The 18,051-nt window shown below is 51.3% G+C and overlaps 1 protein-coding gene across 5 annotated transcripts in view; it reads left to right on the forward strand.

Moving 5' to 3' along the window:
• The window catches only part of KIAA1755 (KIAA1755 ortholog), a 47,299-nt gene that overhangs the window by 15,643 nt on the left and 13,605 nt on the right, over positions 1-18,051 (forward strand). For 4 of the 5 annotated variants that reach the window (XM_047771109.1, XM_047771112.1, XM_047771110.1 and 1 more), the window contains 7 exons: positions 2,446-3,796; positions 4,472-4,669; positions 9,499-9,622; positions 12,217-12,310; positions 13,303-13,389; positions 14,735-14,851; positions 17,301-17,399. In XM_047771109.1, the coding sequence (XP_047627065.1) occupies positions 2,446-3,796; positions 4,472-4,669; positions 9,499-9,622; positions 12,217-12,310; positions 13,303-13,389; positions 14,735-14,851; positions 17,301-17,399 (2,070 nt within the window). Of the gene's footprint in view, positions 1-2,258; positions 2,352-2,445; positions 3,797-4,471; positions 4,670-9,498; positions 9,623-12,216; positions 12,311-13,302; positions 13,390-14,734; positions 14,852-17,300; positions 17,400-18,051 lie in introns of those variants that run through there. The other variant, XM_047771113.1, reaches the window with a different exon arrangement.

An 18,051-nucleotide genomic window follows, 5' to 3' on the forward strand; every position in this document is an offset into this window, starting at 1 on the left:
GACTGTGAGGCAGTTCTTTCACCCCCGTGAGCCTCAGTTTTCTCATCTGTAAAGTGAGGATAATAATTCCCAAACTGCTTGCACCACAGAGTTACTCTGAATCACATAAAGGGACTGTAACTGTCATTCCTGTGGTGCTTTGCTATTTGCAAAATACCGCTGGGCTATTTTGTCTCCTTCACTGAGGAGGTGAGGGAAAGGATGTTGTAAATAGCAGAGGGCCATGTGAAAAGGGAGGTATAGGAATTCCGGTCGTGACTCAGCAGTTAACGAACCCGACTAGCATCTATGAGGATGTAGGTTCGATCCCTGGCCTCGCTCAGTGGGTTAAGGATCTGGTGTTGCCATGAACTGTGATGTAGGTTGCAGACACGGTTTGGATCCTGTGTTGTTGTGGCTCTGGCGTAGGCCGGCAGCTACAGTGCCGATTGGACCCCTAGCCTGGGAACCTCCATATGCCGCAGGTGTGGCCCTGGAAAGACAAAAAGACCAAAAAAAAAAAAAAAAAGAAAAAGGGTGGTATAACTCAGAGATTCCTGGGATTTATGGATATGAAGAGTCCCAGAGACAGGTGAATCTATAGTGTAACTGAAATGAACTGGTTTATCAACATGGTAGGTGCAAGTATGGTCAGATCTCATTATTTATGCAATTAATAATTCCAGGAAACACTTGCTTAATTATCAGGAAGTTCAGTGTCACTCTCTGGAGGTATCCCATATACACATCCAAATTACCTGAGATTATCTGGAGCTTATTCAATCCGCAGGGATCAGACCAGACTCTTCCAAAAGTCAGGTGGGCAAAGACCTGTTGTCCCTCTGGCCAAGCTGTTGTTTCTGTTGTTGCCACATGGTGTCACCGTTGAACACTGGGCCTGTACAGCCCTGGCAGTCTCATGGAATGGCTCAACTCAGGGTTACTGTGTGGAGGCTGCCCTGGGATGACTTGCTGTGTCTACCTTTGCAGAGACTTGCTGGAACCTTCTCTTTAAAAAAAATTTCATAGTTGAGACTCACCTGCCACGTTGTCAACCACTAATGGGAAGTAAATAAATAATAAACAGATAAATATTCTGGGTCTGACATTCAGACCCACAACAGTGGAATGAATTTTCAGGGCCTTCCAGCAAGTTAGTGGCAAGATCAGCTTTCCTAACTTCTCACTTAGTAGTGTCTCGACTTCACTCTGAAATCACTCTACAAAGTAGAGAACAGAACAAAGGCAATAAATAACTTTTTTAAAAAGCTGGAAATCCTGCCATTTCTCAAAAGGCCAACATTGTCAAAAGGAGAGGGAAGTAATATTTACTGAACAGCTTTTTATATGTTGCCCATTGTATTGGTTTTTAAAAAACAATGTATTTGAAAGGTATGTATTTATAATTTCACTTAATTCTCATGCAACCCAATAATACCAATATGTATTGTTATTCTTTTTTCTTTTCTTTTCTTTTCTTTTTTTTTTGTCTTTTTGCCATTTCTTGGGCCGCTCCTACGGCATATGGAGGTTCCCAGGCTAGGGGTCAAATCAGAGCTGTGGCCACCGGCCTACACCAGAGCCACAGCAACTCGGGATCTGAGCCATGTCTGTGACCTACACCACAGCTCACGGCAATGCCAGATCCTTAACCCACTGAGCAAGGGCAGGGATCGAACCTGCAACCTCACAGTTCCTAGTCGGATTCCTTAACCACTGCACCACGACTGGAACTCCTGTATTGTTATTCTTATTTGCAAATAGGGAAGTTGAGGCTCAAAGAAGTTAAGTAATTTGCACAAATTAGTGATTCAGACCTTGGAACCCACATCTCCTTGGCCCTAAAGTAGAAAGTTTAGTTTAAGTGGGCTTGAGAGACGTTTTCATGGATGAGGAGAAGGGAGCCAGCAGGAGCCAGCCCTGAAAGGTGCTTGCTAACTAGTGCCTGACACTCAGAGCTTTTCTTCCTTGGCCCAGTAGGCTAGCAAGTATTTTCAAGGTCAGAACCAGGACTAGGGTGAGGCAGGAGGCATCGAAGGCATGACTTTTAAGGAGGCGCCCACTCTCAGGGCTGTGCGACTTACAGGATGCTAGGAGTCGGTCCTCCCTGGATGCCGCAACCTAGGCACCTCTCTTGGGGCTGTGTGACTTCCAGGATGCTGAGAGTAGGTCCTCCTTGGATGCTGCATCCTAGGCACCTGTGTTGGAGCTGTGTGACTTCCAGGATGCTGAGAGTAGGTCCTCCTTGGATGCTGCATCCTAGGCACCTGTGTTGGAGCTGTGTGACTTACAGGATGCTGATAGCAGGTCCTCCCTGGATGCTGTGTCGTAAGCACCTCTCTCGTCTCATCTTCGTCTCCGACCTGTTCAAGGTTCTTTCTGGGGGCGGGGGGGGGAGAAGGAAGCAAACTCATGGGTGGGGCTTTCAGGGCTGGATTCTCTGATGCCACCCCTTTCTCTTTGCAGGCCCCCTACTCACACTGCCTGTTCCTGCACGAGGGCTGGCCATTGTGCCTGCGAGATGAGGTTGTGGTCCACCTGGCACCCCTCAATCCCCTCTTGTTGCGCCAGGGTGACTTCTACCTCCAAGTTGAGCCCCAGGAGGAGCAATCCGTTTGCATCATGATCAAGTGCCTCTCTGTGGACCTCCGCACAGTGGACGCGAAGCCTATTCCTGTGTCAGCCTATGCTATGCTTTTCACCCAAGCCTGGCTGGAGGCCATCAACAGTGACTTTGAAGGAGGTCCCCTCCACAATTGCTTGGTAGCTTCAGAAGATGGGGTAGTCTCTGTGCCCTGGACCAAGATAACCAGCCCAGAGTTTGTGAATGACAGACCCCAAACAGAGAATGTCCTCTCCCCAGCCTGGGGGTCCCTTCAATTAGAGGCACTGGATTTGAGCAGCTCTCAAGAGCTGCACCAGGCCAGATCCCCAGGCAGCCAGGTGCTGCTCACCCGGAGTTTGGCCAGGGGCAAGAGCAGGACGCGTGGGAACAAGTACCCAGGACTCATCAAGGTGGAGCCAGCTGGGCCTGGGGAGGTGGCCTTCAGGATGGACGACGTCACCAGCCAGGACTTGGAGGGAGATTATGTGGCTCTTGTGGACTTTTCCCAGGAGAGCAGAGGAGGGTCTCCCATTCAGGAGGTGGGCACATCCAGTGGGTACCCTTTGGGGGCACTGGAGGAGCTAGCTGGAACTAAGGAGATCCCTTTCTGTGAAAGGATGCTGCCTCTCTCATGGGCCAAAGGGGGGTCTTCCTTGGAAAAATGGGCTTGTGAGAAGCCAGAAAGCTTGGAAGAGGAACTCTGCGTCTGGGGTTTGAGGGGAAAGCTTAATGATAAAGTTCCCATGCAAGACTCAGAACACCAGCCCCAAGACCCCTACCTCCACGTCCTTGTAAACCCACTGCATTATGTCTCTGGCCTCGGGGCAGGTGTCTCAGAAGAGCCGGCTGCCACCAAGACACAGAGACTTCTGGGAAACCCAGAGAGTATGGTCCAGCTCAGGCCTAAACCAAAACAAGCATCCTCTCCCCGGCTGCGCCCAGCTTCTCCTTGTCCTGCTCCAGCCCCTGAAAACAGGATGGAAGACAGGACCAAACAGGGAAGGGGGAGACTTCCCAAGCCTGTGACCAGCCCAGGTCAAAACACCTCCTCCTGCAGGTCCCCCACATCTCGGCCCAAATTCTCATTCTTAAAGGGGCTGAGGCAAGCTGCTGTGCCCACCGAGAAAGCCTCACTCCAGCCCGATGGGCCCTGGAAGATCTTGTGTTTGCTCTACTCTCCCAAACCCAGCCGAGACCGGTGCTTGGGGAAAGGTAAGATGCCCTCTGGCTCTGCTGGAGGGGTAACTGTTCTCTGGATGTGATCAGGTGACAGAGTGGCACCGGCTATCAGGGACAGTGCAGAGACTCTGCAGTCTCAGCAGTTTAGAGTACAAGGTGGCATGTCAAGAAGCTTGAAGTCTCATGGGTCTGGAATTGAGCAAGGTGTTGTGACCATGTGGAGATGGCCTGAGTCTACACCCCAGCTTGGCCATGCACTGGCTGGGTGACCTTGATCAAGAACTTAACCCCTCTTGGGACTTCCTGTCGTGGCTCAGAAGGCTACCAACCTACCCAGTATCCACAAGGATGCAGGTTTGATCCCTGGCCTTGCTGAGTGGGTTCTGGACCAGCATTGCCGTGGGCTGTGGTGTAGGTCACAGATGCGGCTCGGATCCCATGTGGCTGTGGCTGTAGCTTAACTCCTCTAAGTCTGGATCTCTCTCTCTCTCAATCTGTGCAATGGGGATCTCGCCTGCCTCCTAGAGTTATTGTGAGTTCCAGAGACGCACCAGACAGAAGGAGCTTAGCACAATGCCTGCCACACAGAAGGAGATCAATGTTGGAAGCTATAGTTATTAGTCAGAATGTGAAAGAGAAAACATCTCCCCTGGGGAAAAAATTCATCTTCTGCTTAACGCCCTTTCCTTTGTTGCTGCTTTTTTCCAGCTGGAACAACTCAGACCAAAACATCTGGCCCAGACGCTGACTCAGACCCACTGACAGAGGAAAAGACTGGCTTCCCAGAGGCTTCTGCAGCCCCTCCAGAAAAAAGCCCCGCTCTGGATGAGGAACCACCAGGGCTTGAGCCCAGGATTGGGGCTTTGAGCGTGGAGGTCCTCCATTCCAGGATAGCATCCCTGCCAGGTCCTCGGATTGGAGGAGAGGGGGAGAGGAGGGAGCTGTGAAGGTGGGGATGGGGCTGCCTGAGCATCCTCGGATGCTGGTGGGTGTGGGGAAGGCAGGGGAAAGTCCTGGAGGCCTGTGTTCTGGACCAAGCCTCCCTGGGACTCAGATGCTTCATCTTTCCAATGATGGAGTTGGATGGTATGAAAGCAATGTCTAGGAATTCATCCATCCTACTTTCAGTGAGGTCTTCAAGATGGCTGTCTTAGGCCAGGTTTCCTAGAAGCAGAGCCTAAGACAGGGACCCTTGAGAAAGTGATTTGATTCGATTCTATCCTAGCCTACCCTACCCTACCAATTCTATCCTACTTTTTAGGGCCACACTTACGGCACATGGAAGTTCCCAGGCTAGGGGTCAAATTGAAGATGCAGCTGCCAGCCAACACCACAGCCACAGCAATGCTTGGGATCCAAGCGACCTACGACCTACGCCACAGCTCATGGCAATGCTGGATGCTTAACCCAACTGAGTGAGGCCAGAGACTGAACCCCCATCCTCATGGATACCAAGCTGAGCCACCACGGGAACGCGGGAAAGTGATTTTCCTAAAAGTTACTCTCAGGGGATGGGGAGTGAGGGAAGCAGGGAGGGGCGGGGGAGGAGTGAAGCCCAGATGTGGCCTGATGCCCTGGGGGGCTCCGGAGCATGAATTACACCACAGAGATGAGTCCATCTTAAGGTGTGGCAGGGGGGACAGGGTTTGCTGGCCCCTTGTCCACCTGGATCTGTCCATCATCAACTGCAGGCCGACCCTGGGATGGGGGTGCAGGTGAGCCTGTGATCCGGTTCAGCAGAGGGGGTTCTTCAGACAAGGGGGCATCTGTGAGCCAGTTTACAGCCAATACTTAGAGCCTCTGGGGGGTGGGTGTCTGGCCTGATGAAGGGGTCTGGTTTGGGCTTTAACATCCTCCAGGACTGACAGTGTTATCATTCCCTTTAATATTTATTCATCTTTGCAATAAATATTTATTGAGCACCTGCTATGTGCCAGGCCCTGGGCTCAGCACTGAGGATTTGGCAGGGAACCAAGCCTGCTCCCAGGAAGTCAATATTCTAGTGGTGGGAAAAATTCAACAGGTTATTCGGATAGGTGATTATAATCCAGTGTGGAAAAAAATGTGACCCTGGGGCATACAGGAGACTGTGGGAGGACAGATAAGGCCCCCGGCCCAGGTTTGGGGTAAAGGAGAAGTCAGGGAAGACTTCCTGGGGGAAGTAATGTGAAGTTCAGTCATAGAGTGTGAATAGGTGTTATGCATGTAAAGTGATGGGAATGGTGTTCCAGGCAGAGGGAATAGCATGTGCAAAGTTCTGGCAGCAAGAGTAATCACAGCGCTTTCGTAGAACTAATTGTCCTGCAATTCTGTTTTACTTCGTGGACTTCTAAATCTCTGCAGGACATGTCCACGGAGACATTGCTCTGTCATTGTGACGCTCCTGTCATTTTGTCCTCTTCTTGGTTGTCTTTGTCGAAGCTTTTGCTCTTTGTTTTCACATTAATTGCATACAAAGTCTCATGATCCTTTTAGGGCTGTCATGTTCCAAGAGCTCAGGTTTTATCCATCAAAGACCCCATTCTTTGAGGCAGGAGATATTCGTTCTAGTTCCAGCTCTACCTCTAGCTCCCTGTGTGACCTAGGAGGAATCACTTGCCCTCTCTGAGCCTCAGGCTCCTCCTTGCATAAGAGGAGGAGAGGAAGCAGACTGGACTTAACTCTCTGTCACTCTTTCCACAACTGTACTCTCTTGTAACTTGTCTGGCTTCCATCATAGACAGATGGGGCGCAAGTGCCTGGACTGTGCCTGGCACAGAGTCAGTGCTCAAAAACTACTTGAGCGAATGAACGTTCTCCATGTGGCCCTTCTTTCCTTTCCCTCCCTTGAACGCCTCCATCAGCGATCTTGTCCCAGGGGTTGAAATGTCACCCTGAACTCTTGGTTGCTCTGTCTGTATCCTTAAAATCATTGTCTTTAAAATGTCTAGATATTTTGTATTCTTCCTAAGAATATATTCACACTTGGGGTGGTGTTTGTTTTGTTTTGTTTGTTTTTTGTTTTTTTCTTTTTAGGGCCGCCCTCGTGGCATATGGAAGTTTCTGGGCTAAGGGTGGAATCAGAGCTGCAGCTGCCGGCCTAGAGCACAGACACAGCAACACCAGATCTGAGCTGCATCTGTGACCTCTATCGTGGCTTGTGGGCAAGGTTGGATCCTTAACCCGCTGAGCAAGGCCGGGGATCCAACCCACATCCTCACGGACACTATGTGGGGTTCTTAACCCGCTGAGACACAAAAGAACTCCCACACTTGTTTTAATATAAAAAATGCTTTAAATTGCTTGCCAGTTAAACTGCATATCATTTCCCCGCACACTTGGAGTGACTGCCTCAGAAAGGCAGTTTGGTGGCTTTGGGTCACCCTCATCCCCCGCCACCTCCCCACCTGCTGTCCCCATCTCCTCCTGAAACTCCTAACCCAAAAGTGAAGCATGCAGCTTCCAGGCAGGCTCTGAGGTGCTGCTGATGGTGTTCCTGGGCAGCATCCGGGGCAAAGGGACCTCCCAGGTGAAGGCAGCTCAGGCGGACAGCTGCCCTTCCCTCCAGTGCCCTCAGCCAGCATCTGTGCCCAGAGCCCTGTTCTGGGCAGGGCTTTCCCTCCCCAGGCCTCAGTTTCCTCATCCATAAAATGGCTCCAGAGACATAATATAGCATTTCCTGACCTAAAGAACCCTATGTCTCTGAGAGGATTTCCATGGGTTATGGACAAACATCTTTAACTTTGTAAGTTAGGCAGCTTTTTTCATGGTTTAATTATTTCACCTTTTAAAAACTTTTTTGATAAACAATTTCCAGCATACAGAAAAGTAGAGACTATAGTATAATGAGTATCCATATAGCTATTGCTGAGATTTAATAAATCTTAACATTTGGCCACATTTCATCCTTTTTTTTTTTTTTTTTTTTCCATTTTTGGCTGCCCCACAGTATATGAAGTTCCCAGGCCAGGGATCAGACCCAAGCCACAGCTTTGACCTATGCCACAGCTGGGGCAATGCTGAATCCTTTAACCTTCTGTGCTGGGCTGGGGATCAAACCTGCATCCTACTGCTGCAGAGACGCTGCTGATCCCATTGTGCCACAGTGGGAACTCCTCCTCTTTTTTTATTTTTTCAGAAGTATTTTAAAGTGAATTACACATCTTCATATTTTACCTGAAAATATTTCAATGCACATCTGTTAACTACGAGGACATTTCCCCTATAACCACAGTGTCATTTAGCACACCTAACAAAATTAGAAATAATTCCTAGTATTCCTCAATACCCGGCTCATTTTCAAATTTCCCATATTGCCCCCAACAAAATGTTTTCCTTCTGGGATTTGTAAACGACTGCTGGGAAAAATCAAACCCATGCTATCAAGAGGATATGAACATATATGCATACATATTAAATATATGTATATACACACAAACACGTCTATACTTGTGTATACATACAAATGTATTAATGTATATATTTTAGTAGAAAAATACATATACAAATGTAGTTGGTTTTTTTTTTTTCTTTTTAGGGCCACACTTATGGCACATGGAAGTTCCCAGGCTAGGGGTCCAGTTGGAGCTACAGCTGCTGGCTTATGCCACAGCCACAGCAACACAGGATCCTTAACCTAGGAACCTGCCAGGCCAGGAATCGAACCCACATCCTCATGGATCCTAGTCAGGTTCATTAACCACTGAGCCACGATGGGAACTTCCTTTGCAAATGTGGATTTTTAAGTTTTAAAATTATGTCACATTTTCAAACATGTGCAAGAATGTTCTAGATGGTTGCTCCCCTGTGTAAGGCAGCACGTGTGAAGGTGGCTAAGTTTGTCCAAGGCGTCATGAGCTACAAAGGGTCTAACACACCTACCCATGGTGGCGGGTTGTGCCTGCATGGAGTAAGTGGCTGTCACTTCAGGGCAGCCTTGAGTGAAGGGACCCTGGCGGGCAGGGCTCCGAGCCCAAGGTGCAGGACGGGCCCAGATTCCACAGACCTGCGCCTCTTTCCCCTACTGTATTCCCTCTTCCCCACAGTGTACACAGGCCGTGCTGACCCCCTTGGTCTCAGACTCTTGACCCCTGTGGGAAGAGGGGGGCACCCAGCCCTGATTCCTGGAACAGGAAATAGTCCGTGAAGAACTCACGGCTGGAAGTCTGCAAGAATAAATAGTGAGCTGGCGGCCACAGCTGCACACTCACCCCTGGGGCTGAGACAAAGGGATAAGGATCATTGTAACAACTGCTGTTCATGAGCTCCTTGCCCTGTGTTAAGTGCTTCTCAGAAACTGTTTCATTTAGTCTGTGACATAACCCCCCCCCCAAAGCTCCACATTGTTTCCGCCCCCATTTAGCAGATGAGGGAACGGAGGCTCAGAGACACACGGACTTGCCTAAGGACACACAGCGAGTCAGTGCAGAGCTGGCACTTACACCCCGGTCTGTGTGACCCCAAAGCTCATTCTGCGAGCTCTGCTTCCCAGGGTGCCCAGTTCAGAGGGGATCCAGAGTGGGGGTGAGGGGGCCTCTGCATGGAGGAAGGCTTCAGAGATGATTTTTCTGAGGAAGTGACTTTTGAGCAGGGTCTTGAAGTATGAATAGGAGTTCAGAGTTCATAGGGGGAAGAGAGAAAAGGCATTCCGGGCAAAGGGACCAGTATGGGCAAAGGCCTGGTGGCCACAGAGCAGGTTCCCATGGCGGGGACTCCACCGAAGCTCTCCGAACTCACATGTGCACTTTCTCCTCTAGGCGGCCGGGACAGGGCGGGGCGGCCTCTGCTTCTGGTGTCAACCAGCAACAGCCTCTGGGAGGCGCCATGGTGCACGGCCTCAGAGGTCACCAAGCTGTTCTCCTACCTGTGCACCATCCCCAGGTAAGGGGTTGGGCCAGCCTGATCCCTCCATCCCCCCTCGACCTCCCAGCCCAGAGCCCGGGACCAGGTACCACATAGAGAGGTTCCATAGCCTTCTGTCCAGTCATCTGCTGCCAGAGCCAGTGCTGAGCCTGCTGCTGCAGGAAAGCAGGACAGACCTGGTCCCTGCCATCTGGGCGTTCCCAGGCTGCTGGGGGAGGTGGGCGGTGTGCAAGAAACAGATGGTCACAAGCAACTTGCAGGGGTGTTAGTGTGAGGAAGGAAGAAAACAGCGGGCTATTGTAGAGGGATGTTCGCAAACTGGACATTCATCAGGATCATCTGGACCCCTGTTAAAACAGGTAGCTGGGCCCCCTCCCTGGAGTTTCGGATTCCGTAGGCCTGGGTACGGCCTGAGAATGTGAATTTCTAGCACGCTTCCTGGTGATACTGATGCTGCTGGGTTGGGGACAGACTTTGAGAGCCACTCTTACAGCATAGGGCATGGGGCAGGATGGGGCGGCTTAGTTCAATGGAGAAATCAGGGAAGGCTTCCTTGAGGAGGCGATTTTTGAGCTGGCATCTGAATTATAACTATTTCTTGAATAAATGAAGGAAAGGGTGAGTGAGTGAATGAATGAACGAGTGAGAGAGCAAAAGAATGAGTGAATGATGAGTGACCAGGCTGAATTCTAACACTGGCCCTCCCTTCTGCCTCTCAGTCAGACTTCCTGTTGGACTGGGGGTGGAAAGAGGCACCATCTTTCCTCTGAGTCCCAACCTCCAGCCAGGGTGGTTCCAGAATGGTGTTTGCTTGGGACTGTGGCTATAGATCCCAACCTAGAGGTTCTGCAGCTGGCGTAGAGGGTAGAGGGACTGATGGAACCTTTTAGAAACTTCTTCAAGGACTCCAACCCACAAGAGCCACCACTGCCACCTGCTGGCCACTGAGACTTTTTCCTTCCTCTTGTCCAGGGTGGAGTGGCTTTTCTGAGCTGAGGGGGAGATGGGACCCCTCCTTTTCTGTGCTCACAAGTGGTCAGCTTGGTAGACAGAATGCTGGAATTCCACCAACTTGCTGTGTGACACAGGGGTAGTAACCTCCCCTCTCTGAAGCTCACCTAAAAGAAAGGGATGACCAAGTGGGCTCTGAGGACTGAGCATGGTCACGAGAGGTGGGAGTGGGGTGCCGTGTGAACCATGCACTGGGTTCTCACGTGCTGGGCTTGCCTCTCCCCTCCTGCTTTGAACCACCATTGCTGGGCACCTGCCCTGGGCCCGGCTTCATGCTGGGCTGTGCTAGGGACCCGGACACTCTCATATCCGGGCCTGACCTCTGGGGGCCTCCAGGCTGGCTCTGGAGACAAGTGTGGGAACAAACCTCCCTCCCAGTGTGGGCATAGCCAGAGGCAGTCACAGTGTGGGCCATAAAGTCAGGGACCTGGCCTCACCTCCGAGAGCCTCCTCCCACTGCCGGGTCACCACCCTGTGCCTGGGGTTCCCCTCCTAGAATGTGGTAACAGCAGGCACATACATCCCCGTTACTCTGCGCAGCCTCTGAGTACCTCACAGTAATGAATCCATCAGCGCGCACCACGGCCCACAGAAACCCGCACAATAATTATCCCCTGTACGGATGGGAAATGGACCCCAGAGAGGTGAAACAGCTTGCCCAGGGGATGCTGGCCTCCACCCCACACTGGCCTTCTCTGGTTTTGTCCATCAACTGAGTGGTTATAAGGCTTGAAGGCAGTTGGGAGTTGTTTTCCCAACCTGGCTGAACGGCCAGGGCACATGGGACCACAGACTCCCTGGCTCCATCCCCTCCCTACCTGCTGGACAGAATTCTTGGGGGATGGAGTGGGGGTGGGGGTGAGGAATCAGTATTTTAGCAAGTCCTGACCATTGGGCTAGTTTGGAAGATCCTCAAGGAATCACTGAAAAGCGCACAGTGAACCAGTGAGGATATTTTGGCTGCAAGTAACAAATTCTAATTCAAAATATCTCTGTGATAAGAAATGTGTCACTCTAGATCTCTGCCTTGTATCTCTTTGTAAGAACGTTTAAAGGAGAGAATATCTTTCCCAGAAGGCCCCAGCAAAATTCCCACACATCTCATTGGCCAGAAAATGTCACATGGCTCCTATCTAAACCAATCATTGACCAGGGGAATTGGGTACCTACGTTGGCCTCAACCAATCAGAAGACAGTCGGGGGGCGGCATGGTTATAGGGAAGGAATTGGATTCTTGAATAAAAGGAGCCTTCCGCTCATACAGAAAAGGTGGATGAAGGTTGGGTGACTCACCTACTGCAACTGGGGTAGAGGCTTATAGTTTATGATTATTAGGTGTAAGAGAGGGCTGTGTGGGGTGCTGTGGGAGCACCAAAGAGGGAGCAATGGACTCTCCCTACAGAAGAATCATGGAAGGCTTCCTAGAAGTGAGTATGTGTCAGCGGCGGGAGGAGGCACTGGAATTTTGCCTGGTGGGTTGAAGAGTTTACCTGTATATCCAGGCTTCTAGCAGCCAGTTTCCCTTACCTCCCACTAGGTCCTTTGCCCTGGTGGGCCCTGGTTCACCCAGCAAGACTGCCAATTCTATTTACCACCCACAGGCCTGAAGATAAAACCCAGGGGCTGGCAGTCGTGATCGATGCCAGGAAACAGCCCCCACATCCTGGTCTGGTCAGTGCCCTGCAGGCCACCCAGGTGAGTGGGAGGTGGGCAGCCTCAGCCTAGCAAGTCTTGGGAGCACTGGGGGCCTTTTGATAGTCACAGATCCTGAGGAGGTCAGAGCTGGGACCAGGACCCTAGGCAGGGAGGGATTCTTAGCTGCAAATAACAGAAACCCCAGCCCCAACACGCTTATAGACAAAGGGTATTCATGGGTTCCTGTGACTGGACAGTCAAGAGTTAAACCCAGCTCTAAGTATGGCTTGATTCACAGGCTCAAATATTGTCACCAGGATCTGGTTCCTCTCTCTGCATTTCTAGCTCCTCCTGGGAGAGTGCTCTTCTCAGCCAGGGTCTCATCTTGGTGGCAGTCTGGTTCTCAGCGGTTGTGACTTCATACAGTTTTTCATTCAAGTCCAGTAGGAAAGAGCGATTCTTTTCCCAGAAGTCCTGGCAAAAGTTGCTTTTGTCTCCCTAGCCCTACTGGCTCAGGTGTCCATCCATCAGCCAATCTCCGTGGTCAGGGGAAGGTGACACACTCATGGACTTGGGCTTGGCCCATGTGAACCTTCTGAGCTGAGAATGGGGGAGGGATGAGATTCTGAACCAACCAGTATGGCAGCCAGTAAATGGGAGTTTGGCCCATGCTCACCTCAGGGTCTGACCTCCCCCTTCTCTTCCTCCTCCTTCTCCCGTTACCAACGATGGGGAAGCTGAGACCCAGCAGGGGCGGGGCATCTAGGGAGTTTACAGCCCAGCTTGGAGCTGCTGTGACTTCTTCCTGTGACTCCCAGTAGGTCATTGGACTCATCCTCCAAATAAGGATCCCAGCTCTCCAGATCATGTACGGGTCTCAGCCCTTGGGGACCCCCCACCCCTGTCCCCGTGGCCCCCTTGCCCACGACTTATCAGGGAGGCTCAGCCAAGGCCCCTGGTTCCTCCAGCAAGATTGCCTGGTTCCTCCAGCAAGATTGCCCATTCTTGCCAATTCCTAGGCACGTCGGCTCTGAAATTGTTCCCTCTGACAGGCTCTCATCCCAACCTCCATCGGTGCTTTGCTCTTCCTGGGGGAGAAGGAGAATGCTCTCCAGCTGGAGGCGTTACCTGGCATCCAGGTGAGGGGGAGGGCAGCATCCACTGAGGCGGAGAGGAGCTGGCTTTGAACTGAGCCGGGGGCGGGGGGGGGGGGGAGATGGTAGAATTCACGAGCTAGGAGAGGCCCTGGAATAATGGGGTGTTGGTCAATTAGATGCTGCAACTCTCCAGCCCTGCCCGTGAGGCAGCCAGTCCCATATCAGTCCCAGAATTATTTCTCCCTGGCAGCTCCTGCCAGGCCCTCCCACGTGACTGAGAGTGGCACATGGCCTGAAACCTGATTGAAAGCTTCATGTAGGCAACCCCTCCCTGCTTCTTCTCAGCTGGGGAGACTGAGGCCCAAGGCCCCACAGCAAGCTAGAGGCAGAGGCGCCCTTTCTGCATGCCACCACCTGGATCTCCCTGTGTCTTTCTCCCTAGTTTGTCTCAGCATCGCCAGTGCAGATGCTGACTTGATTCGGGACTTCACAAGAAAGAGGCTGGAGCTCTCTTGAGTCAGGGCCACGTGCCACAGTCATGAGCATGGGCACCCTGCCCCCTGTCCTGTTTTAGGAAGTGATTTTAAAGGTCTCCTTCTACCTCTCAGTTGGTGAAGAGGCAGATTGTGAGCTAGAGATATACTCTTCAAGCTTTGAGGTGCAATGAATCTCTGGGGGATACTGTCAATGTGCAGGTTCTGCTTAAGTGGCTTTGGACAGGGCCTGAGAATCTGCATGTCTAGCATGCTCCTAGGTGGACCACATTTTAAGTACCAGGGATGCAAAATGGGCTGTAGAAGCCCACAGAATCCTCCCCATCCCAAGCTTGGGTATCTGGAGCTGTTCGTAGCATAAGCCTCAAGCTTCCCTGCCTGAGAGAAGCTTCCCTGCCTGGGAGAAGCCTCACTGCCTAGCCTCTCTTCCACGTTTCAGGGGATACTGTTAGGATTTGGTGACCTTTCTCAAACCAAGGAGATAGTACCTTGATGGGTCCTTAGAGAATAGTGCAAGGATTAAAAAGAAGTTTCATGGCAAAGGCCAGCTTAATAGATTTCTGTGATGGCCTGGACAACCATGTCGAGAAAGAGCCCAGCTCAGAGGGAGGGCGTGCCGTGATTGATTGACGATGTCTGCCTTGGGCACAGAATAGGAGTGGCAGTACGAATGCTGTTTATTTGCCACTCCTTAGCCAGGGTCCAGGTCTCAATTTTGATTTGTCAGAGCTTCCAGAGAAGATCCTTAGCCCAGAAAGCAACACCTAAAGCCAGGGCCAGCGTTCCCCGTGGGAGTTGAGTGATGCTGGGGCATGCATCTGGGCAGGACCTTCTCAAAGTCTGTCTCTACCCTGGGTTCCCTGGTCCTTTTAACTTGCTTCTTTTGTCTGCAGGTAGAGGTGCTGCCCTCACTGAAGGCCCTCAGCCACCACGTGGACCCCAGCCAGCTGCCCACGGCCCTGGAAGGCCCCTTCCCCTACTGCCCCGGCGAGTGGGTGCAATTCTTCCAGGTGTCTAACCACACAGCCTTCAGCCCACACCCTCGCCCCTTCTCTTTCTCCCTCCACTGTCCTGCCCCATGGATCCACTGAGCTTGTCAAGTTCAAAACCAGTCATTCAACCAAAATTTATACTGAGGGTGCAGAGTGGAGTGATTAAAAGCTCGGGCTCTGGAGCAGATGGCCTGGGTTCCAACCCCAGCTCTGCTGTGTGACCTTGGATAAGTGATATACCTTCTCTGAGCCCTTTTCTTCAATGACAGAGTGGGGCATAGTAATAGCACCTCCTCATGGGGCAGATGTGAGGATTGAGTTAATGCGGGTGAAGAGCTTAGATGAGTGTCTGGCACACACTAAGAGCTCTGTTAATTTTTTTTTTTTTGGTCTTTTTGCCTTTTCTAGGGCCACTCCCGTGGCACATGGAGGTTCCCAGGCCAGGAGTCTAATTGGAGCTGTAGCCACCGGCCTACACCAGAGCCACAGCAACTCAGGATGCGAGCCACGTCTGCAACCTACACCACAGCTCACAGCAACGTTGGATCCTTAACCCACTGAGCAAGGCCAGGGATCGAACCCGCAACCTCATGATTCCTAGTTGGATTCGTTAACTACTGAGCCACGATGGGAACTCCGAGCTCTGTTAATATTAACTACAATTCAATTCAACTCGAGGAGCTGGGGTCTGATGGGGAAGGCAGATGTGCCCCTTCCTGTAAGAGGGAGGAGGAAGGAAGGAAACTGCCAGGGCTGGGCTCCTTTCCCGTGTGACCTCAATTCCTCTCACCCCATCCCTTCGAAGGGGCATCTCATATCCAGTTGAACCCTTGAGGACGCACAGGATGGGTGCAACTTCCACAACTGCACACAGGAACTTACGGGGCTTAAACCTGGACTCAGGGCAGATCAATCTCAGCCCTGTTCACAGTTGGGGCCAGAGAATTCTTTTAAGGGGTCTGTTTGTGCACTGTCACATGATTAGCACCATCCCTGGCCCCTGCCCACTCTGACAATAACATCCTACACACTATGACAACCAAAAATGTCCCTAGACATTGCCAAGTGTCCCCTAGGGAGGTGGGGGGGAGGGGGAGAAACCATCCCCCACTGAGAACCACTGGTCTGTATTCGGATGTGGCGCTTTGCTTATTTGCTTCTGGCCCTAGTGCTTTTCCTTTTAAGATTGTATCTATTTGTGAAGAGACTATATGCTCAAAATTCAAATGGTGGAGTTCCTGTTGTGGCTCAGCGGTAATGAACCTGACTAGTATCCGTGAGTAGGTCACAGACACGGCTCGAATCTGGTGTTGCTGGGGCTGTGGCGTAGGCTGGTAGCTGCAGCTCCAATGTGAACCCTAGCCTAGAAACTTCCATGTGCTGCAGGTATGGCCCTAAAAACGACCAAAAAAAAAAAAAAATTGAAATGGTATGAAAGAATGTTCAGAAAAATCTCTTTTCCCTGCTTGTCCCTCACGCCCCCATTTCCCCTCTCCAGAAGCTCCAGTTAATCCAGTGACTTTTGAACTTTATTTTTGCTTTAAGACCTTCCCTTTAAATGAAATCTTATCTCTAGACCCAACACATACAACTGATAATGAGGATGACCGTGGATGCCATTCTAAGGGCCTGGCACAAATCAATCCACTTTTGAACTCTCACGAGCCTCTAAGGCAGGAACTACTGTGATCCCATTTTACAGAAGAGGATGTGGAGGCACAGAGAGGTTAAGTAACTTACCCAAGGCCTCATAGCTAGTAAGAGATAGAGCTGGGCTGAAGTGGGACCCAGCAGAGCATGTCCTCCTCCCCCTGCCCTGTCACCCCTCCTCCCTTCCCCTCCCCCAGGGTAGCCACACTGGCCTGGGAGGGGGTCAGGCCTGTCTTCTTTCTTGTTCTCTCTCCTTCTCAGCATGAGTGGTTCTCAAACTGTGGTCCCTGGACCAGCAGCATCAGCATCACCTGGGAACCTGTTAGAAATGCACATTCTGGAATTCCCATTGTGGATCAGTGGATTAAGAACCTGACTGGTGAAGATGCGGGTTTGATCCCTGGTCTCACTCAGTGGGTTAAGGATCTGGCATTGCCATGAGCTGTGGTGTAGGTCACAGACACGGCTCGGATCTGACATTGCTGTGGCTGTGTCGTAGGCTGGCAGCTGTAGCTCCTATTAGACCCCTAGCCTGGGAACCTCCATATGCTTCAGGTGCACTCCTAAAAAGGAAAAGAAAGAAAGAAAAAGAAAGAAAGAAAGGCACATTCCCAGGCCCCACCAGAGAAACTAAACCAGAAACTCAGGAGGAGGGCTCGGCAGCCTGGATCTTAAGCAGCCCTCCAGGTGATGATTCTGATACAGCTGACACGCGAGAACCACTGCCTAATGTCCCCTGATGTCCTCCTGGCGGGTGGGAGAGGCAGCATCTTCACTGGCCCAGGCTGACACCCCCACTCTGCCTTTTCTCCTGCAGAAGCTGGATCCTTTCCTTGCTGACCTCCGGAGGGCCTCCTCCTTGCTAAAGGCGTCCATCAAGGAGTTGGAGAAGGGTGACCCCCCTGGAGGGGTGCAGGTGAGCCAGGAGCATGAGGTGGGAAAGCCAGACATCACCCTGGGTTCTGTGGCCCAAGGGCTCAGTGAAGGGGCCCTGTTTTCATTTATTCATTTAACTGATATTTATCAAACCATCATTAGGTGTCATGCCCTGGAGACCCATCCTGGAGCAAGTCGATTTGTCCCTGTCCTCATGGGGCTTTATGGTGTAGTAGTAGAGGTCATCATTTAAAAAGTAGATGAGGAGTTCCTGTCGTGGCGCAGAGGAAACGAATCAGACGAGGAACCATGAGGTCGTGGGTTCAATCCCTGCCCTTGCTCAGTGGGTTAAGGATCTGGTGTTGCCATGAGCTGTGGTGTAGGTTGCAGATGCAGCTCAGATCTGATGTTGCTGTGGCTCTGGCAGAGGCCAGCAACTGTAGCTCTCATTGGAACCCTATCCTGGGAACTGCAGGTGCAGCCCTAAAAAAAGAAAAAAAATAAAGTAGATGAAGGTGTTCCCATTGTGGCTTAGTGGAAACGAATCTGACTAGCATCCATGAGGACGCAGGTTTTGATCCCTGGCCTCACTTAGTGGATTAAGGATCCGGCATTGCCGTGAGCTGTGGTGTAGGTCACAGACATGGCTTGGATCTGGTGTGGCTGTGGCTGTGGCATAGCAGCTGCAGCTC

The sequence above is a fragment of the Phacochoerus africanus genome, chromosome 3 (assembly GCF_016906955.1).
Source record: "Phacochoerus africanus isolate WHEZ1 chromosome 3, ROS_Pafr_v1, whole genome shotgun sequence".
Classification (NCBI taxonomy): Eukaryota; Metazoa; Chordata; class Mammalia; order Artiodactyla; family Suidae; genus Phacochoerus; species Phacochoerus africanus.